Source organism: Trichechus manatus, unplaced genomic scaffold, assembly GCF_000243295.1.
Source record: "Trichechus manatus latirostris isolate Lorelei unplaced genomic scaffold, TriManLat1.0 scaffold00052, whole genome shotgun sequence".
Taxonomy (NCBI): Eukaryota; Metazoa; Chordata; class Mammalia; order Sirenia; family Trichechidae; genus Trichechus; species Trichechus manatus.
Window position 1 is genome coordinate 5,089,472 of NW_004443988.1, and position 22,861 is coordinate 5,112,332.

The window sequence follows — 22,861 nt, forward strand, 5'->3', positions numbered from 1 at the left end:
CTTGTAGCCTACTGTACTGTGAGAGAATAAATTTCTCTTTGTAAAGCCATCCACTTGTGGTATTTCTGTTAGAGCAGCACTAGATGACTAAGACAATGGGACTAATAAAAAATAACAACAGCAATATGTCAAAGGAGTATTTTGAAGATCCAAATGAGATAATAAACATGAATGTGTTCTGTGGATGCTAATATGCTGCTTACAGGCAAGCTGTGTTCATTTCATCCTCCTATGTAATAATCTCAATAGTTTCTAGCATCACTGACTCTTGTCCTGTATGGCCTAGACCTACGCTGTCCAATACAGCAGCCATTAGCCACACTGGTCATCGAGCACTTGATATGTAATTAGACTGAACTGAGATGTGCTTCAGATGTATGTTGGATTTTGAAGACTTAGCTTGAAAAAAAGAATGTTAAATATCTCAATAATAACCTTTCAAATATCAATTACATGTTGAAATAGTATTTTGTATATATTATGTTAAATAAAATAGATTGTTAAAATTAATGGTATCTATTTCTTTTTAGTTTTTCAATGTGGCTATTAGAAAAATTTAAATTACCTCTGGGGTCACATCGTATTTCTATTGGAGATTGCTGCTCTAGACTCCACCTACCTTCTTATCCTTAGTGCCTCCTATACCCTTTCATGTCTGAAACTCCAGTCGATGGCTCACTTTTCCCTAAACAGACCCCATCATTTCACAACTCATAGCCATTCCCGTTTCTCTCCAAGATCTTATCTGTTCGTCAATGTTCGTCCCAAACATCATTCTTTATAGGAAGCTGCTCCTGATTCCTTCAGCACATATCAGGTCCTGCCTAATTAATCACAAAAGCATTTTGTGCTTTTCTGGGGCACTTATTTTACCTTGCATTGCTGTCACTCCTTCTATGATGCAAAATCCTTGAGGTCAGGGGATGAGTCTTACTCATCTTTTTATGTAGTGAAGGATTAAAAGAATACCATTCATTCAGTATGTGCTTGATTAACATATAGTGAATTTAATGAAATCATTAACATTTGAAACCCACCAAGGATTTCCTAAGACCTATCACTTAATGCTCTCCAGAATCTAGTCTCAATTACCTAACTAATTTTACTTCCTATCACTGGCACTCTAAAGAATAATTCAATGAATGATTGAAAACAAATTCTTAGCATCAAGTCTCTTTCCCCTCTCTGAAACGTGCCATACTTATTTGGGAAATCATACTGAGCTCCCAACTCCACTTCCAATCTGAAATGCTTTGTCCTAAATCCTATCCAAACCATACCTATCATTCGTGGTCTAGCTTAACGTCTACCATCTCCATGGGTCTAATTGCTCCCTACCTATATACATATACTTTCCCTACTCAGATTTCTTATAACATAATACCCATCCTGCTTATTACCATTATATAATATTAGTTAATTGTCTACTAAATTATTTTATGTTTTGTTTCCAAACTAGATTATAAGGATGGGATCTTTGTCAACATCTTTTCTAGGAATCGTCCTTCCCTGTACTCCTGGAGCTTGGATGCGGCACTCTTTCCTTGTGCTGTACGTGACCAAATAATTATAATACAAGGTGAGAATGAATGAGCTACAACTACATACCCTGAAGAGTAATATTGAAGGGGGAGGGGAGGAAGTGCCCAGAAGACTACCTATAACATTTCTATAAATCTCAAAAAATAAAAAAAAAGCAAAACTAAGCACTTTATTATACAGGAACACATCTATCAGTGCCAATATTGCTGAAAAATCAAGAAGATGATCAACTAGATTCTGGACAGAGATAAACTCTGTGGAGGAGGCAGATGCAGGGAGATGGGGTAAGGGAGGGGCACTTATATACCTGACATATGAGTTCTCAAGTTGGGTATGGACTCATGGGTATTCACTTTACTATTATGCTTCATATCCTACACATTTTTCACATATATTGTTTTAAAAGCATACCATTAAAAATAATAATAAAGGGGGACCAGACAAACCTGGTGGGCAGAATTCATAACTACTAGCCGTATAGATGAAACTCAATCACCTGCTTTATTATACTAGCTGAGTATTGGCAGTTCCTGGACCCATATACATTGTTCAAAACCAGAAGGAGGTCAAATATATACAAACGAATCTTATCCTTTATGTGTCTTTTTTTTTTTTTACGTTAATAAAGTTAAATTTAATGCTTACAAAGGAAGGAGAGCGATGAGACGCTTATATGGTGATAAAGACAAATAAATAAGTCAATTCAAAAATAAATACAGGTTATGATATAGGGATATAATTTTACTTTTTTCTTTCCCACATAGAAAGCCAATTATTCTAATATAATTAATCCCACTGATTATAAATCCATGTCTATTACACATTAAATACAAATATATGCATATATTTGTTTCTGGGCTCTATTCTATCCTACTAAACTATTTGTCTGTTGTTCAGTAGTATACTTTAAACTTTTCTGTAGCTTTAGAATCATTCTTTGTGTCTAGTAGGGCAAGTACCCCATACTTTATTCTTTTGCAGAACTGTTTAGACTATTTATGGCTCTTTATACTGCTATATAAAATAAGAGTTTGTCAGATTCCACCAAAACCAAGTCCTCTTGGGATTTTGACTGGAACTGTACTCAATTTATAGATCATTGGGGAATAATTAATGGTTTTAACATATTGAGTTTTCCATGTGTTTGTGGGTTAAAGATGAAAGAAATCAAATAGTTTGGCCTGCTTAGGTTTTCTATTTCTTCTTGAGTAAGCTGTCTATCTTTTCTATTTTTGTCCATCAATAGAATTAAATAATTAACTTCATAAAGGCATTGTATATTATTGTTAGATTTATTCCCAGATACCTAATTAAGTTTTTGTTGCTAGTATGAATGAGATTTTTTCATTTTTTTTCTTAACTTTAATGTAGGTGAATTTACCAATTTCTTCTTTTATGGTTAGCAACTCTGAAAAATTATTTTCTACTCCAAAACCCTAGAAAATTCTTCTACATTTTCTTCTTGAAGTTTTGTCTCTTATGTTTAATCCATCTGGTATTGGTTTTTGTATACAGTATGAGGCAGAGAGCCAGTATGCTTTTTCCACATGCACAGTCACTTGTTCCAGCACACTTATTAAATAGTTCTCCTTTCTTCAGCTGCTTTTGAGAGCAAATTCTTTGATTTCTCAGGCTTTAGATGCTCCTTGGACTTAGATTAAATTCCTGCTTCTTGCTGCCTTATGTGACATCCTACATTCAGCCCTTTGCCTACTAAATCTATGATACGTTTCAGATCCCTCCAGCTTAACTGAGCAGTTTTAGCAATCCTAGTTCCAGCAATAGTTAGACTCAAGTATGATAAGTTTTTGCTTTTTTAGATGTAAAAATAGTCACTTGTGCCTGAGCTGAGGTGGGAAAGAAAACAGGTGTATCTTAAGCTGACAGCCTAGAGTTATACTCTGCCTGACTCAGTAGCATTTGTTTCCCATCCTTCCTAGCATAACACCAACTGGACTAATACCTCAAATACGTGACAGTGCCCACAGAGTAACCAAACTCTCAGCCCAACTAAATTTAGAAACTAAAATGAATTTTCTGGAGAATGGGAATCTCTATTCCTCTAATGATCTTCATTTGCACAGTTTAAATTCTTTATGACTTATTTACTGATGATAGGACAGTAGGACACCTCTGGAAGAACAATAATCTCTATTCTCTAGGAAAAGAAATCATAGGGAAGTGGCTAAGTGACCTAAGCCACTGGAAAAGCCAAAAAGGGGTATTTAGCTATGTAGAATCCCAGAAGAAAGCACACTATCAACTGTGGAATGTCAAATGCTGCAACTTAAGGCAAAGAACCCACTATTCAGAAATTTAAAAGTCTGGTGAGAATAGGCATCAAGTCATAAAACTTAGTTTCCAAAAATGTCTTTACTTACAGAAGAGTACACACACAAGTCTCTAAGACTGATGGGAATTAAGATCCTAATCACTTTGATTGGATCACTCTCATGTTACGCTCTTCTGGGAAGACTTCCCCATTCCCTCCAAAACAGCGCTAAAGTGGGAGCTGAAGTTGCTCTCTGCCTCAATTCTTGTTTTTTCCTGTGTTTTAAAAATATTTTAGTGTGTTTTAAGTGAAAGTTTACACAGCGAATTAAATTTCCATATTCCCATTCAACAATTCATATACAAATTGTTCTGTGACATTGGTTACAATCCCTGTAATGAATCAGCATTCTCACCATTTCCACCCCACCTGCCCCGTTTCCATCCATCCAGTTCTCCAGCCCCTCCTTGCCTTCTCATCTTTGCTTTTGTGTAAATATTGACTGTTTGATCTCCTATAGTTGATTATGTTTAAAGGTGCACTTTCCTCATGACTGTTATTGTGTATTTTATAAATATTATTTTGTTGAAAGGTGACCTCTGGGAGTGGCTTCAGTTCCAGGTTAAAAGGGTATCTTAGGGTGAAAGTCTTGGGGGTTTCTCTAGTCTCTATCAGTCGAGTAAGTCAGGTCTTTTTTAGGAATTTCAGTTTTGCTCTACATTTTTCTCCCATTCTAACTGGGAACTTCTGTTGTGTTCTTGGTCCAAACAGTCGGTAGTTGTAGCCAGGCACCACCTAGCTCTTCTGGTCTCAGGCTAGAAGAGGCCGTGGTTCACATGGGCCATTAGTCCTATGAACTAATTTCTTCCTAGAGTCTTTGGTTTCCTTCACTCTCCTTTGCTCCAATAGTTGTATCTTAGATTCTCTACCTCAATTCTGATTCTACTCCCTTAGTTCCTCTATCCTTAAGATGGTTTATTTATGTTGAAGTGGGAAGGTACCATACCCATGGTGCGAAGCAGTCCCACTTGATTTCATGTCTCAGAGGTTGTGTGTATGAAGCACCCATTCCCTTCAGCAGAGACCTGCTCTGACTATGAAGTGCCAGGGGAATACAGTCACAGGAAAGAAAGAGCACTATTCCTGCCAAGAGTTTCTAAAGTCAGAGTCATTAGCAAGACAAGAAGATGGACTGTAGCACACGGTCTTCTTAAAGCATTCTCAAAAGTATAAACACTGCACTGCTGGCCATTGCACTGAGAGATTGGTATTTACCTAGTTCTGTAATGGTGGCTGAAGTACTCAGTGGTTAATAGTGGAACCCAAATATCTGAAGCAACAACTGAATGAGTAACCATCTTGAGCTGTCTGTTCTAAAAGGACCAGCTATGCTGAGGAACAGATTCTATCCCATTAACCTGGTTTCCTGAGAAAGAAATTCCTATGGAAGTAGATTACAGTTTGGGGACAATGGTATAGCACTCCTACTCACCTCAGCAGCCGCAGTTCTGCCAGCAACGTGGGGTTCTGCTGGGCCTTCTCAGGGGTTGGCTGGGAGGCCTGCTCGTGCTCCAGGCGCAGACGCTGAATCTCCTGCAGGATCTCTCTAGGGAGGGATGGATGGAAGAAAGATGTTCGGAGTGCTTCACAGCTCCCCTTCCCCTTACCCCCTGTTAGAACTCATTACTTCAGCAGCACCTCCCTGATCAGTCTTGTTCTGATTGTTTCCAAATAATTAAAATGTGAAATGCCATCAATGAAACAATCTTTTGCAAAAAAAAAAAAAAAAAAAAGTTATATAAAACTACTCTCCTCAAAAAACTTGAAAAATCTCCATGGAAGGAAAATGAGAACTAGAATACTACATTCTTTTTCTCTCCAGGAAGAAGAGAAGAGAATTCCTCCCGTCTCCTAATGCAGATGCTGTGCTAACTTCTCATCTCCCTGACTGATGGGTGGCTGCCATTTCTTCTCCCTGTGCTTATTACATTAGGCCCAATCTTCTTGTCTGGTTTCTACCTTTCAGTGCATGACAGTGTGTTGTCTGGTCTCCATTCTTTAAATGGCTTTTTTATGAGAGACCATGTAGTCACATGTAGCATAATGGGGCAGAACAAGATGACTAGATAGAGCAAAAGACTCCTGGGAAGTAGACTAGAGAAAGAACCGTGAGAAGGGGATATATTGGTGCGTGGGAGAGGGCACTGGGAAAAAGAATCTGTTTCTGAGGTTGTATAGCAGGGTTTTGGACTACCAGAAAAAACAACATGCAGACATATACAAATTAGTGGCCAGCCCGCTTACTGAACCTGGGCTAGCCTATGTTCACTGAGGCAGGATTTTCCTTTGTGGTCAAAAGTCAACTAACTAGTTGGCATGGAAAACGAGAATCAGATATGTGATAATCCTGGACCTTAAAAACTGCCTTGACTTCTTCATTCCTACCTGTTTTTGTTTTCCAGTTCTGCAATAAGCTGTCTTTGTTGTTTGTTGGCATCAAAGTTAAAGCTCAAGTCAGTGGGAGGACGGGTCTAAAGCGGAAATAAAAAATATATATATACTTTTTCTGTTTGATTCAAGTATATTCATAGTCTTAGACTGGCTGTTGATTTTTTTAAAACCAGATTTTTGAGGTTTACATACCATAAATTCGCCCATTTTAAGTGTATAGTTCAATGAGTCTTAGTAAATTTAAACAGTTGTGCAACCAGTCACCACAGACTACTTTTAGAACATTTTCCATCGCCACAAAAAATTCCCTCATGCCTATTTGCAGGCACTCGCCACTCCCACCTCCAACCTCAGGCAACCACTAATCTCTTTTCTGCCTCTATAGATTTCCCTATGCTGGACATTTCATATAATGGAACTATGTAATATGTAGTCTTTTGTGACTGGCTTCTTTCACTTAGCATGATGTTTTCAAGGTTCATCCATGTTGTAGCATGTATCAGTACCTCACTCTTCTTTATGGCTAAATAATATTCCATTGTATGGATACACGTTTTGCTTATCCATTCATCAGTGGATAGACAGTTGGATTGTTCCCACTTTTTGGCTATTATGAATAATGCTGCTATGAACATCCATGTACAAGTTTTTGTGTAGACATGTGTTTTCACTTCTCTTGGGTATACAGGTATCCCCTGCTTTTCAAAAGTTCACTTTATGCCACTTCGCTTCACTACATCAGTATCTGTTTTCACTAACTGAAAGAAATCCTAAGATGATTTTCACTTTTACGAAAAAAGACAAAAAGTGGAAATAGCATTCAGCATGTTTTGCAGCGAGCTGTTAAAGAGGCAGCATGCACCCCCAAAGCAGCGAGAATGGCGTCACCAAGCTCCTTCCCCGGGAACTATACTCAGCATCTCAACATCAAGCCATCATAGCCTGGAACTGTGTCTCTGACCATCTGTGCTTTATCTTGATTTATTCTGGTATGATTTGGTGGGTTATTTTTTGGGTCTGGGAACACTAAAAATTTTTTCCCATATAAATTAATGGTAATTGCTTCTTCACTTTATGCCATTTTGGCTTACGAAAGGTTTCATAAGAATGCTCTACTTTCAGATAGCAGGGGAAACCTGTATACCTAAAAGTAGAATTGCTGAGTCATATGGTAACTAACTTTTGAGAAGCTACTACTGCCAAACTGTTTTCCAAAGCGGCTGCACTACTTTACATTCCCACCAGCAGTGTATAAGGATTCCAGTTTCTCCACAACTTCACCAACACTTGTTACTGTCTGTCTTTTTGATCACAGGCATTCTAGTGGGTGTAAAGTGGTATCTCATTGTCATTTTTTTTCTTTTTATTGTGCTGTAGGTGAAAATTTACCTACAAGTTAATTTCTTTCTTTTTTTTTTTTTTTTACTTATTTTTAGTTTATATTCTTTACTCCAATTTAATGAAATACCAAAGTAAACCAAACAAAAAGCGCAAATGTACTTAACATAACTGAATCATACACTCAAAAATGATTAAAACGGTAACTTTTGTTTCGTATATTTTACTACACACACACACACACACACACAAATAACAAAATGAATCAAAACAAAACAAAAAACCCCAGAATTCAGCCAAACAACTTCAATCGAAGAGGACACTTATCTCCTGTCCTTTTTACCAGATTTCCTCTTTCCAGAGAGTAAGTGTTTGGGTTTCATATCAAACACATGTCTATCTGCCTCCCCTTTCCTCCCTAAGTGATTCATCTTCTTTAGAGCCTTCTTCATCATAGTCTTGGCTTTTTTCACCATCTTGACATCCCGAAGACCAGAAACATCACACGGTGTTCGAGAGCAACTGCGACTCCGGGCCAAAGAAGAGCATGGAGAAGAATCTTCCCACTTTCTTTTCCTAGTAACACTTCGAAATCTTCTTGCCTGGACTGCATAGTGGGCACTGTCTTTATCATCCATGTCAACACCAAGACTTCGCATCTCATTCTCCAAAACTTTCCGCTGAACCCTCTTAGCAGTTCGAGGCATTCTGGGTCCCTGTGTATTCTTTTCTTTTGATTGAAGAATTTTCAATTTCTTTTTTTCTCTAATTTGTTTGGCCAACTGTCGGATTTCCATCATTTCCTCAACTTCACTTTCAGAGTCACTGTCATACTCTCCAGCAGCTGTTCTTAGTTCTTCTTCTTTTTCTAGCTTTTGTAATTTCCTCATGATGTCAGGATCAATATAATCAGCTACATTATGGCCTTCCCAGATCTCTGGTATCTTATATTTTTCAGATGAATTCATTAGGTCCCAGTACTTCTGAAGGTTCAAAATATAATCATCTCCCATTTCCAGCTCAATATCTCGCTTCCTTTTCTTTTTAGGCTCCTCAATCTCCATTCTCTTCTTACGTGCCACTACTCCTGCCAGGGTGAAGGGAGGCCTCTCCTTATCATCTCTTTTGTTTGGCACAGCTAAATGCAATCTGTTCAGCACCTCATTCACTTTATTTCCTTTCATTTTGGTTTCAACTCGATGAGCCAAAAGCCTATCACAAGCCTCTGTTTTAACCTTAATAACGCCTTCCTCAGTCAGGGTGCTGGTCTCCACTACAGGAAATCCTTCGGTCTGCAAATCTATAAAGATTTTCTGATCATCTTCAGAAAGTTCAGCTATTCTCTTCACATCACACTTGTTTGCTACAACTATAAGTGGCTTATTGATAAAGAGAGGCCTAATGTTTTGGAAGAGTTCAAGCTGCTCCATCAATCCATGCCCACACTGCTCAGACAGATCCATCACGTACAGAACAGCAGCGCGAAGGTAGGCCAGTGCTGTGATGGCCTGCATCTCGATGGTGTTCCGATCCTCCAGAGGAGGATCCAAAACTCCTGGAGTATCTACAACCTGCCAACGAAGATACTTATAATCCATGTGCCCAACAAACAATGATTTAGTTGTAAAGGCATAAGGCTGGACATCCACATCGGCTCTTGTCACCTTATTGATGAAGCTGGATTTTCCAACATTTGGGTACCCACACAAAAGCAGTGTTCTGGTATTTGGATCAATGGTTGGCAAACGGGATAAATGTTGACGCACTTGTTCCAAGTACTCCAAGCTCTGTTTCTGTCTTTTGATAATAGTACACATTCGCCCAAGGGCAGCACGTTTCAGCTGTTTGCAACGGTAGAGAGAATCTCCATATTTCATAAGTCGCACATAATCTTTAGCAACAATCCAATTTGGGGAAATCTGCTAAGATCTGAGAGAGTCTGTCATGGTAATTCTGTTGAGTAAATTTGACTTTCCTCATGTAAAAATGTCTAATGCGATGAATTTGATAATGTTTATGAATAACTGTTGGAGTCTTTCGTTGAGTCTTCGATAATGTCAGATCAATAAAGTCCTTGGCGGACGGAACCACCATAATCTTCTTGAAGTTGTAGTGCGCCATGTTCGCACCCAGGTGGACACTACTACAAACGGGCAGACGGCAATTTAAAAGGACGCGGCAACGTGTCCGGGCAGGGCGGGACTTCCGCCGTCAGGCAGGGGACCACATGTGTCTACAAGTTAATTTCTTATTCAAAAATTTATATACATATTGTTTTGTGACATTGGCTGCAATCCCCACAATGTGACAGCATGCTCCCCCTTTCCACCACAGGTTCCCTGTCTATTCATCCAGTTCCTGTCCCCTCCTGCCTTCTTGTCCTGCTTTTGGACAGGAGCTGCCCATTTGGTCTTGTATACTTGATTGAACTAAGAAGCATGTTCCTCACGTGTGCTATTTTTGGTTTTATAGGCCTGTCTAGTCTTTGTCTGAAAAGTGGGCTTTGGGAATGGTTTCAGTTCTGAGTTAGCAGAGCATCTGTGGGCCATAGTTTCAGGGGTTCCTCTGGTCTCTGTCAGACCAGTAGGTCTGGTCTTTTTAAGTGAATTTGAATTCTGTTCTACATTTATCTCCTGCTCTGTCTGGGACTCTCCGGTGTGATCCCTGTCAGGGCGATTGTTTGTGGTAGCTGGGCACCATCTAGTTCTTCCAATTTTAGGCTGGTGGAGTCTCTGGTTCATGTGGTCCATTAGTTCTTTGGACTAGTATTTTCCTTGTGTCTTTTGTTTTCTTCATTCTCTTTTGCTCCAGGGTGGGATGGGACCCATAGATGTATTTTAGATGGCTGCCTGCAGGCTTTTAAGAGCCCAGGTGCTACTCACCAAAGTGGAATGTAGAACATTTTCTTTATAAATTTTGTTATGCCAATTGACCTAGATGTCTCCCAAGACTATGATTCCCAGGCCCCAGCCCCAGCTACTCGGTCCCTTAAGGTATTTGAATGTGTCTAGGAAACGTTTATGCCTTTGCTTTGGTCCAGTTATGTGGACTTCCCCTATATTGTGTGTTGTCTTTCCTTTCACCTAAGTTGACACTTGCCTACTATCTAATTAGTCATTTCCCCTCTCCCTCCCTCCCCACACTCTCATTGTCATTTTGATTTGTATTTCCCTAATGACTAATGGGAGTCCTGGTAGCTCAGTGGTTAAGAGCTTCACTGCTAAACAAAAGTTTGGCAGTTCAAATCCACCAGCCGCTCCTTGGAAACCCTATGGGGCATTTCCACTCTGTCCCATAGGGTCGCTACGAGTCAAAATCGACTTAAAGGCAACGGGATTGGTTTTGGTTTTAATGACTAATGATGTTGAGGATCTTTTCATATGCTTACTGGCCATATGCTAACTTATTTGAGGAAACCATTGTGGTTTTTATTTGCATTTCCACCAAAATTTTAAACCCTTGTTACCTCCTCTAAGAATTTATGGTAGCCAACCAACACAAAATAGGATGAAGGATGGCTAGGTGATGTTTCCCTTTTATCGATTAACCAGAATTGAAGCTCTTGAAGAAGCGTGTGTAATGACTATGTATACCTCACAGTCTTTTTTTTAGTGAAAATATATACAACAAAACATACACCCATTCAACAATTTTTACATTTACAGTTCATTGACATTGGCTACATACTTCACATTGTGTCACCATTTTCCCTATCTCTGTCCATATTGTTTCACCACCGTTAACTTAGATTCTCTGCCCCTTAAATTTCTCGTCCGTGTTTTAGAGTTACTGCTGTCCATTTAATCTTACGTAGATAATTCTTTAAAAGAGTGCAATGCTCAAGGCAAACATTATTAAATGAGCTAAACTGTTGTTTAGTTTAAAGATGACTTCATGGTATAGCTTTGGTTCAAGGCTTAAAAGTTGTTTGTTGGGGGTTCCATTAAGTCTGGTTTCAGAAAAGAATTTGAAGTTCTGTTCCACATTTTTTCCTTTTTCTTCCTTTTGATCAAGATCCATCTATTGAGTTCTTGATCAAAACATTCACTAATGAGAGACAGGCACCATCCATTTCTTCTGGTCTCATGGCAAAGGAGGTAGTAGTTCATGCAGGCAATTAGATCTGCAGTCCATTTCCTTCTCCAAATCCTGGGTCTCCTTCCTCTGTTGCTCCAGCTGAATAGAGACCAATTGTTGTAGCTTGGTGGCAGCTCGTAAGTGTTTAAGATCCCTGGCATTACTCACTGAATTAGGAGGTAGAGCAGAAACTCCAAAAACAGTATTAGGCCAATTGACTGGAGAATCTGCCCCACATTCTTGGTTCTGCTCAAAATACGATCTAAAATGGAGCAGAAACCTTGTTTCCTGTTTAGAGCTTGAAGATGCAGTAATTCTTTTCACGTGGCATTTCCTAAATAAAAAGGGGCAAAACAGCATAACAAATCTAGGTTGAATGCTTTTCACCAAATTACCAAATATCTTCCTTTCTTTAAAAAAAAAAGGATTTTTCTTCCTCTAGAGAAGAGTGGACCAAGAGCCAGCTGAGTAAATTTTCTATATTGTATTCAGAGGCTTTTGATAGCCTGAGATGAGCTTCAGATAAATAGCTTGCTTGAGGCTGAACCTGCCTATGAATAAAAGGTTTCTAATTCCTGAAAGCTGGAGTGAAAACTAACGGCTCCTTAGAGCAGAAAAGGGAAACACTGTAGATGGGGAAGTGAGCTCTAAAAGAAATTTGCTTCATGTGATGACAAAGAAACAAAAACCCTGTAGTAACTGGGCTACTTGTGGTAAAGTTTCACTGAAATTCTTAAGAATCTTTTCAGTTTTAAGTGTTTGACTAAAGTGCTGAGGCATCTTTCATTGGGGGGGAGGGTCTTATAAAGGAATCAAAAATCACTATCAACAGAAGTGCCTAAACACACGAGTATCTTTGGCACCAAGAAGCACTGGTAGTCAAATAGGGATGTAAGAAGATTTAAAATCTGAGGGAGCAGGGCCCCCTGGAGCAACTTGCACCCTAGCCGGGCTGTGTTCTCACGCCTGAACATAACAAGGAGAACTCCCCAGTGCTGGCTTATTTCACCCAACCAAATCTGCAACCAAATTTTAAACACAGTCATGTATGCATTAAATAACAGAGAAACTAAGATTTTTCTATTTCTTAAACTATCTTAAACACCATAACCCATTAACCCGTTGCCATCAAGTAGATTCTGACTCATAAATACCATAGTGTTGCTTAAAAAAAAAAAAAAAAAGAAAACAAACAACAGTTCTCCCTTCCTAAAATCCCCCCAGGACATTGAAGGAACAAAGACAGAAAGGGAATTACCACTTCAGAAGAACAGAAGACTTCGGCCAGAAAAGACCCAATTTAATTACTGCTACTAATTTCAACAATTAAATAAGCAAATAACTAACTCATTCATTTAGTCAACAAATATTTCCTGAGCTCCTACTATGTACCAGGAACTATTCTAAGGCTAGGGATACATCAGTAAGTAAGACAGTCCTGTCTTCATGGAGCTCACAATACACTGGGAGATAAAGAGAAGAAACACATATACCAAATAAATATATAACATCAGCAGTGGTAAATGCTACAAAGAAATACAGAGTAAGGCAGTAGGGTGAATTGGGGCAGAGGACTCTCTTAACTGAGGTGGCTATGGAAGGGCTCTCAGGAGAGAATCTTGGAGCAGAGACTCAATGAAGTGAGGAAGCAAACCCTGTGAAGGTCTGAGGGAAGAGCATTCCAGGCAGAAAGAAAGGCACATGTAAAGGCCCTGTGGCTGCTCCAGCTTGGTGTGTTCAGGTCAACATTGTTGGAGTCGAGTGAGCAATGGTGAGAGTGGTGGGAGATGAACTTGGACAGGAAGCCTGTTAGCCATGAAGAGTTTCTATTTCATTCTGAGTCTGGTAATAAAGCCACTGTAGAATCTTGAACAGAGGAATATGGAACCTGATTTTATGTTTTAAAAACACTGCTCTCTACTTGTATAAACAAATTAACTAAATAAATATACAAATGGGGAAGAATAGTAAAATCTCCTGTGCAGAAGAATTCCAAATAATGTATGTAGAGGTGGTGCATAACTCCCAATTCCTTAAGTACACAGAGACTTTCTTCCAAAGAGTACAGTGTGAAGGGGAAAAAGTAATTTTATGGTGGAGAAGCCTGACAACACTACCTCAGCCAGGTGAGCAGAGTCAACGTCAATAGTGATAAATCATGTTGATAATGTGTACTCTCTATATAATGTGATAAAATGGCACCTTATCTCTATGGTCGTCCTCCCCAAAACCCATAATCTTAGTATAATCATGAGAAAAACATCAGACAAATCCCAGCTGAAGAACATTCTACAAAATATCTGACCAGTACGCCTCAAAACTCTCAAGATCATGAAAAACAAGGAAAGTCTGAAAAACTGTCACAGTCAAAAGGAGCCTAAGAAGACATGATAGATGACTAAATGTAATGTCGGATCTTGGATGGGATCCTAGAACAAAAAAAGGTAAAGGTAAGGTAAAAACTAAGGAAATCTGAATATAGACTTTAGTTAATAATAAGGTATCAATACTGGTTCACTAAATGTAACAAATGTACCATACTAATGTAAGATGTTAATAACCAGGGAAACTGGGTGCTGGTGCCACTTATATGTGAGTTCTCTGTGCTATCTTCACAATTTTTCTGTAAATGTACAACTATTCTAAAATAAAAAGTTTATTTAAAAAACAAACAAACAAAAAAACCAGCACTGCTTTGGCTACTGTCATGGATTGAATTATTTCCCCCAAAAGATGTGTGTAACAATTTGGCTGGGCCATGATTCCTGGTATTGTGTGATTTTCCCATGTGTGGTAAATCCTGCCTCTATGATGTTAAGGAGGGAGGATGGGTGGCAGTTATGTTAGGAAGGCAGGACTCAAATCTACAAGACTGGATTGTGTCCTGAAGTAATCTCTTGAGATATAAGAGAGAAGTGAGGGGTGGGGGGTGGGGGGCGGAGGGACACACCTCATACCATCAAGAAAGCAGTGCCAGGAGCAGAGTGTGTCCTTTGGACATGGGGTCCGTGCGCAAAGAAGCTCCTAGTCTGGGGGAACACTGATGAGAAGAAGGCCGACAGAGAGAGAGAGCAAGCCTTCCCCTGGAGCTGATGCCCTGAATTTGGACTTTTAGTGTACTTTTCTGTGAGGAAATAAACTTCTCTTTGTTAAAGCCATCAACTTGTGGTATTTCTGTTACAGTAGCACTAGATAACTAAGATAGCTACTAAGTGGATAATTTACTGTAGGGGAATAAGAATGGCAGTAGGGAGGCTGGTTGAGATCCTAGCTTTGCTACTCATTGCCCATATGACTTTGGAGTTATTCTATTTTACTATAGCTCCATTTTCTTGTGTGTAAAATGGGAATATTTACTGCAAGAGCTGTAGAGAGGGCTTAATCATACAATGCAGGCGGCAGCACAACGCTCTACAAATGTTGGTTATTATTATAACTTAAAATAAAAATTTCATCTAATACTTATACACCTTCTAGTTGTCCAACCTCTGATTTAGGTAAGAGGGCTTCTACTGAGTATTCAGTCATTCAGCTAGGGCCTGCCTCTCCTCCCCTCTCTACCACCCAGTCTAAAGACCTAAAGGCAAGTGAACTGATTTTTGAATCCTGAAAAGTTGCTGATTCATGTGGAATGGGACCTATGAAGCTTCGAGTCAATGATTATTTCACAAAACTTGTTCCTCTCATCCTAAAATGAAACCACCATGTGTAATCAGCCCTAATCTCTGAACATTTCTGGGGGTTCCAGAGCCAGCCTAAACTTTCAGTGAGCATTCTAAGGCAACTCTGTTTTGAACTAGGTTCACTGCAAAATTCAGTTGAAACCACTTCCAAGGAGTTCAGAGTAATTCTAAGGATGGATTCATGGGTTACCCTATAATACAGCAGTAGCAGCAAAAGTAGTATTACTCATGGATATCATCTAGATAATTTATTTGCTTCCAGACCCTTGTATAGCTTTAATTCTTTCAATGTTTCTTTTATCAAACTTGTTGCTGTTGAGTCAATTCCTACTCATAGTGACCCTATAGGACACAGCAGAACTGCCCCATAGGGTTTCCAAAGAACAGTTGGTGGATTCGAACTGTCAACCTTTTGGTTAGCAGCTGTAGCTCTTAATCACTGTGCTACCATAAAAAATACACATTTATTTATTTATTGTACTTTAGATGAAGGTTTACAGAACAAGTAGTTTCTCATTAAATAGTACACATATTGTTTTATTACATTGGTTAACAACCCCAAGACATGTCAACACTCTCCCTTCTTGACCTTGGGTTCCCTATTACTAGCTTTCTTGTCCCCTCCTGCCTTCTAGTCCTTGTCCCTGGGCTGTTGTGCCCTCCAAATACATATTTTGCTCACTGCAATTTTCCAGTGTCAAATTCTGGATATTCATCTACATTGGTGGCTTCATCACTGTTATATAACCTACTTGGTAAAATTATGGTAACAGCTTTAATGAAAAATCGCTATGTGATAAATAAACTTTTTCTAGTGACAAATGTGAAGATTAGCATGTTAGGGGAGTGGAGAATGGGGAAGTCTGGAGTATCTAATCAATTCCTTCATGCAGGTCTCATGTCATTAAGTTGAACATGCTCTTTCAAGAATTTTCTTGATCACCTCTGAGGTAACACACAAACAAAAAACTTATCAACGCCTTAATAAAACTTTTAGAAAGCTGAAAAATTGCAAGCCTGAACTAAAACCAGACTTGGTTTTAATCAGAGAATCATGAATCCTAAGGAAGAACCAGAAATGTTTTCTTCAAAGACACTTATAGGCATTACTGAACTGTGAAAATGGTTAAATAAGGTTTCCTAGAAAGTTAGGCTAAATCTCTGAGTGGTGCAAATGATTTGCTCTTGGCTACTAATCTAAAGGTTGGTGGTTTGAATCCACCCAGGGGCACTGTGGAAAAAAGTCCTGGTGATCTGCCTCTGTAAAGATTATAGCCAATAAAGCCCTATGGAACACAGTTCTATTCTATAACACACGGGGTCATCATGAGTCAGAATCGATTTGATGGCAATGGATTCGGTTTTTCTTTTTTTTAAGGAAGATGCTGACACATACTGTGACAGAGTGGGAGGATATGAATTTTGAAGGGCCAAGGCTGGAATGGTATGGAATGAACTGTGTCCCCCTAAATATGTGTTGGAATCCTAACCCCCATACCTGTGGATGTAATCCCATTTGGGAACCATACCAGTGTAGGGTATGTCCTAAACCTAATCACTTCGGAGTTATAAGACGAGCAGATCAGACACAGAAGCAAGCACAAATGGGAGGAAGATAGATGCCATATGAAGACTGTCAAGGAACTGAGGAACACAGAGGCTACCGAAGCTAAAAGAGACAAGCATCTTCCCCTAGAGCCGACAGAGAGAGAACCTTCCCCTACAGCCAGTGCCCTGAATTTGAACTTCTAGCGTCCTGAACTGTGAGAAAATTAATTTCTGTTCTTTGAAGCCATCCACTTGTGGTGTTTGTGTTACAGTAGCACTAGGTAACTAGGATATGCAGCTTTCCAATTTTTCCCTAAATAGATTTTTTTTTCAATCTATTCCAGACCAAATCCAGGTTTCAGGAATCAAGGAAACTTCAGGGTTCAGATCTTAGAAGCCTTAAAGAAACACAGAGTTTACCTTTTATTTGGAAAGCTTAACTAAAGTCTCAACAACTTTTAGCCTTTTCTAGTTCAAGGTGAGCTAATGAGGGGCTAACTGAGGGAAAAATGTGGCCTGAAAAAGTAAAGGTGCTTTGCCAAGGGACAGAGTAGGGAGAGGAACTTGACGGGCAACAGAGGAATTAAAAAGATTGCCTTGCAGTCTATTTTCTTGTGCCCTCTCTTTAAAGCTAACCATTTTCAACTAAGGGTCATGTTTAATAAGATGCCAGAGGATTCTGGTATATTCCCAGTTCAGAAACACTGCTCTAAGCCAGTGGTTATCAACCTTGGCCACACATTACAGATTTTTAAATCCCAGCTGCATCCAAGAACACCTATATCAATCACTAGAAGTGGACTCAGATAGTGGTAATTTTTAACCCCTCAGGTGATTTCAGTGTACAGCCCAGGTTCGAAGAACCGCTCTAAGCGATCAGTTAGAGGCCTTTACTTTGCTGAGACACAGACAAACCTGGGGCATCACCTACACATTTAAGAATAAACAACTTATTTAACAACAAATATCAAAAACATTGGCTATGTATAGGTCAAAAACATTGGTTATTTATATCTGACTATAAATATGGTCTCGAAGGAATATTCAAAAAAATACCACACTCATATATGAAGTCATATAACCTTGTATTTGAATCTCAAGTCTAGTTGGGAGACCTGAGACAAGGTGATCTAACCCTTCTGTACCTCATTCTTTCAGTTGTAAAATCATAGTAGGAACCATCCCTGTCTTGCAGAGTTGCTGAGAGGACCAGGGGTAATGTTTCTAAAACAGCCAGAACATGGTTATAGAAGCAGAAGGTTCTCAAACATGGTAGCTATTATTTCTCATTATATTATGAGGTCAAAGCAGTTACCAGACAGGGTAACTTCTAGAGGAAAAAGACTCCTTAAATGCCACAGAAGTGTAAGCTGTGCAAGTTTAGGAAAAGGAGGTGAAAGATCACTTAAAAGTTAAATACTAATCAAGTATCTAGTAATAAATGCAACTGTTAGTTGAGTGGATGGATACCTTAAGGTCAGAGCAATGAAAGGCAGAAAAAGTTAGGGACCTGAGGACCAGATTGTAAGAGTTAAAGCTTTAACATTGGAGAAAGAAGACTCTGAAGAGTGGGAATAAGGTGGTGAGTTTCCCTTTAATTCTAGGAAGGACAAGGTGTCTCAAACTTCCTCTGCTACAACAGCATCCTCTTAGGCTAGCTAGCCTCACAAAGCTCCATCGTCTTTAATGGGATAAAGACATACCTAAGAAATACAAGACAAGAAACAAGACTTCTTTCATTCAAATGGACAAATCCTATAAAACCCAGGAAAGCTGACACAGTCAGCAAACTTTAAACTGATAGTATGCATTTCTGGACCCTCTAAAAGAGAGACTGGATGAGTCCCAAAAAGATGTGCCTGATAGTCAGTTAGACTTTTCTGCACCCTTGGGGCAGTCTACCCATGATCCCAACTTCACTCAGTCTCTTAACTGGAGGGCTGTGGATTGTTAGCCTTGACTCTGTCTCTTTCAGAACCCACCATGGTTGTTTAGGGCAGTGGTTCTCAAGATAGCAGCAAACCAGAAGACCTGGGCATTCCATTTTGTTTTTTAAACTAAAGATTAATGGGCCCCAAACACAAAGATTCTGACCCAGTAAGTCTGAGGCAGAGCCAAAGATCTGTATTTGTTTTAAATGTTTCATACATGATTATAGTATGTAGCCAGGCTTGACAATTATTATTTTAGGGGGGTTCTGAGTCATTAAATGTGTGCAAAACACCACCTGGATCCTGTTAAGTCTTTAATTCTAAGAGCCATAGGGATATTTCTGGAATGGTGCATGCCTGGAGCAGGCTGACAAGATGATGGGCTGTGAAGGCTGGGACTAGGATATCTGAAAAAAAGCTTCTCAAAAATGTTTAAATGTTAGGTAGTATGACAACGGGTGATGCTTTCCCTTTTCGTTCACCTTTCTTACAACTTTTCCATAAGGAGTTTTTGATTATTTCACAGAAAAAAAAAAACTAGTTAAAAATAAAACATCTGCTTATATTCAATGCTGGTGATCTTTGCGGTGAAACTTCAATATAATTTACTATTATTACTACTGTTTACCACATTGTAGTTACATTGTAGCTAAAAAAAAAAAAAGAAAAAAAGTGAGCTTAAGCAGTTCAGGAAAATAAATGAGCTCTCCTGGATACGAATGGATCATCTAAGCAACCTAAAATTTCTTTATTGAAGGGTCAGCCTGAAGAAGCTTCAGTGGCCACACTTGTCATCTAGGGAGAAGTCCAACTCTGTTGTTGGAGCACTCTAGAGGGTGCGGTGCTGACTGCTAAAATGATTTAATAGCCTTTCTTTGTGGAGGAAGGTTTTTGAAAAAAATCAATACAAAGCCTATCTGGCAGGCTATAAATGAATTCTTTTGAGCACTACGCCCACTTTATGCAAAGCACTTGTATCAGCGAAAGATTAAAGGATCAGGAGGCTCCTCTGTTTAACAGAAATCTAGTCAAGAAGAATCTTCCCTGAGAGGTTCAATATTTATAAGATAGCTACACTTTTGAAAATATACTGAAGATGAAAGGAGACCTTATCCCTATCAGTGTTCAATCTAAAGACCATCCTAACAATGATCATCTTCACAAGAACTAGAGAAATGGCATCAGAAACCATCTGTTTTAAATAGACTTATCTTGTTTGCAGTGAAGGAATAGAGAGATGTTTTTCAGGGTCAAAAAGCTTTTCAGCTTTTACTTTATAATATTTAAAAAGTATAGGTAAAGTCAACAAGACTACATAATGACATTAAATATATTTAATTCTAAAAATTTAACTGTAACTGTTCATCTAAGCAAACTCTAAATTATTTGACTTACAAACTTTAATTTCTGAAATAGATTGAACAGCTGTGACTGACTGAAGGCATCTATAAGGTTTAACTTATAAGAAGCCTGGTGGCGCAGTGGTAAAAGCGCTTGGCTGCTAACAGACAGGTTGGCAGTTTGAATCTACTAGCCACTCTGTGGGAGAAAGATGTGGTAGTCTGCTTCTGTAAACATTACAGCCTTGGAAACCCTATGGGGTCGCTGTAAGTTGGAACCAACTTAATGGCAGTGGGTTTGGTTTGGTTTTTTTATAAGGTTTAACTAATTAAACCACACTTTTCTGGGTTTTTTCCTCCTGAATTCTTTTTGTTCTATTCTGTTTCATTCGACTAAACTTTAGAGGTGTAGTGTTAGTCCTGATGTGTCCTAATACTAAATTCTCAAGCAAAAGATTCTGAAATCTTAATGAACTCAAAGGGATAAATTACTTTTTTTTTTTTTTTGAGGAACAAAACAGTAATTTCCACTTGCAGATTCCACCACTCTATTCCTTAGGAAGAAGTAGACATAAATTGGTACACATTTCTAAAATTAATATACTGTGTGTTACAGTTGAATTGTGTCCCCTAAAAGGTATGTTCAAGTCCTAACCCCCATACCTGTGGATGTGACCTTATTTGGAAATATCATCTTTGCGGCTATATGAGTTAAGAAAACATGAGTTCATCTGGACTATGGCGGGCCCTAATCCAATATAACTTCTCTAGAGATAGAGAAGGAGCCTTGGTGGTGCACTGGTTAAGCACCTGGCTGCTAACCAAAAGGTTGGCGGTTTGAACCCACCAGCAGCTCCACAGGAGAAAGACGTGGCAGTCTGCTTCTGTAAAGATTATAGCTTTGGGAACCCTACCGGGCAGTTCTACTCTGTCATATAGGGTCGTTATGATCAATGGCAATGGTTTAGAGATAGAGAGGCCTCCCTGGGTAGGGCAAGCAGTTAATGCGCCCAGCTGCTAACTGAGAGGTTGGAGGTTTGAGGCCACCCAGAGGCACGTTAGAAGAAAGGTCTGGTGATCTACTTTTGCCTCCTGCTAGATGCCTTGAAAGGAGCCCTGGTGGCACAGTGGTTAAAGCGATCCACCGCTAACCAAAAGGTTGGTGGTTCGAAATCACTAGCGGCTCTGTGGGAAAAAGATGTGGCAGTCTGCTTCTGCAAAGATTACAGCCTTGGGAGCACTATGGGGCAGTTCTACCTTGTCCTATAGGGTCACTATGAGTCAGAATTGACTCAATGGCAATGGGTTTATGCCTGGGGATTAACTTTATGTTAAATTTTCACCTTGGTGTTTCTCAGACTGCTGCGAAGTAGTAGAAGTACACCCAACTCAAGTGTGGAAAGGCCTGAGGTTATGAATTCCCAGGGGAGGCCTCTTCTTCCCCCACCCACAACACTGCTCAATAGAAGGAGACCTATAAGTTTCTTTGTCTTGTCTCTGTGCTGGCAGGTGGTTGTCTTCTATACCATACCTTCACCAAGGGTATAACACTTTGAGAGGCCTAGATTAATGAGAGAGTCTCATTTCCAATTCTGCACTTTGCACATGCCCAAAGTTTTACTCCCTGCACCTCACAACAATTAAAACCCACACACAGGGCAGGGGTAGCAGTAGTTAACGGCAGCAACAGTAGCTCCTGGGCTGCTTTGGTTTTCAGTTGCTTTTCAGTTCCCAGGAAATAGAAGTCTCTTCTATTTAATTTCAGATCTCAACTCAAGTAATAGTTTCATAGGAGAGTAAGTTAACATCCCTTGTTGTTCTTGTTAGGGGCCATCGAGTCAGTTCTAACTTGTAGCCACCCTATGTACATCAGAATGAAACACTACCTGGTCCTGTGCCATCTTCACAATGGTTGCTATATTTGAGCCCACTGCTGCAGCCACTGTGTCAATTCATCTCGTTGAGGGTTTCCTCTTATTTGCTGACCTTCTGCTTTACCAAGCATGATGTCCTTCTTCAAGGGCTGGTCCCTTCTGATAACATGTCCAAAGTATGCGAGACAAAGTCTCGTCATCCTTGCTTCCAAGAAGCATTCCGGCTGTACTTCTTCCAAGATAGATTTGTTTGTTCTTCTGGCAGTCCTGGTAAATTCAATATTCTTTGCCAACACCATAATTTAAAGGCATCAATTCTTTGGTCTTCCTTCTTCATTGTCCAGCTTTAGCACGCATATGAGACAACTGAAAATATCATGGGTTGGATCAGGTGCATCTTAGTCCTCAAGGTGACGTCTATGCTTTTCAATACTTTAAAGAGGGCTTTTGCAGCAGATTTGCCCGATGAAGTAACATCTTTTACTCGCCAGAAAAAATCAAGCATCTGCTATACACTCTCATAACCTGTCGCTGTTGAGTTGATTCCAACTCATAGCGACCCTATAGGACAGAGCAGAACTGCCCCATAGAGTTTCCAAGGAGTGCCTGGTGAATCTGAACTGCTGACCTTTTGGTTAGCAGCCATAGCTCTTAACCACTATGCCACTAGGGGTCCTAAACACTCTCAGAGCTCCCTGCATTTTTCTTCCACTATACATATCATAATTTGTAGTTATATATATATTTTTTTATATTTTATTGTTGTACTTTAAGTGAAAGTTTACAATTCAAGTTAGTCTCTCAT

At 39.4% G+C, this 22,861-nt stretch overlaps 1 protein-coding gene and 1 pseudogene across 1 annotated transcript in view; both read right to left on the reverse strand.

Moving 5' to 3' along the window:
• The window catches only part of DTNB (dystrobrevin beta), a 335,670-nt gene that overhangs the window by 40,129 nt on the left and 272,680 nt on the right, over positions 1-22,861 (reverse strand). The window contains exons 13-14 of the mRNA XM_023732419.1: positions 6,260-6,345; positions 5,307-5,420 (exon numbers count right to left, since the gene is read on the reverse strand). Of these exons, the coding sequence (XP_023588187.1) occupies positions 5,307-5,420; positions 6,260-6,345 (200 nt within the window). The remainder of the gene's footprint in view (positions 1-5,306; positions 5,421-6,259; positions 6,346-22,861) is intronic.
• Positions 7,843-9,760, reverse strand: LOC105756337 (nucleolar GTP-binding protein 1 pseudogene; annotated as a pseudogene).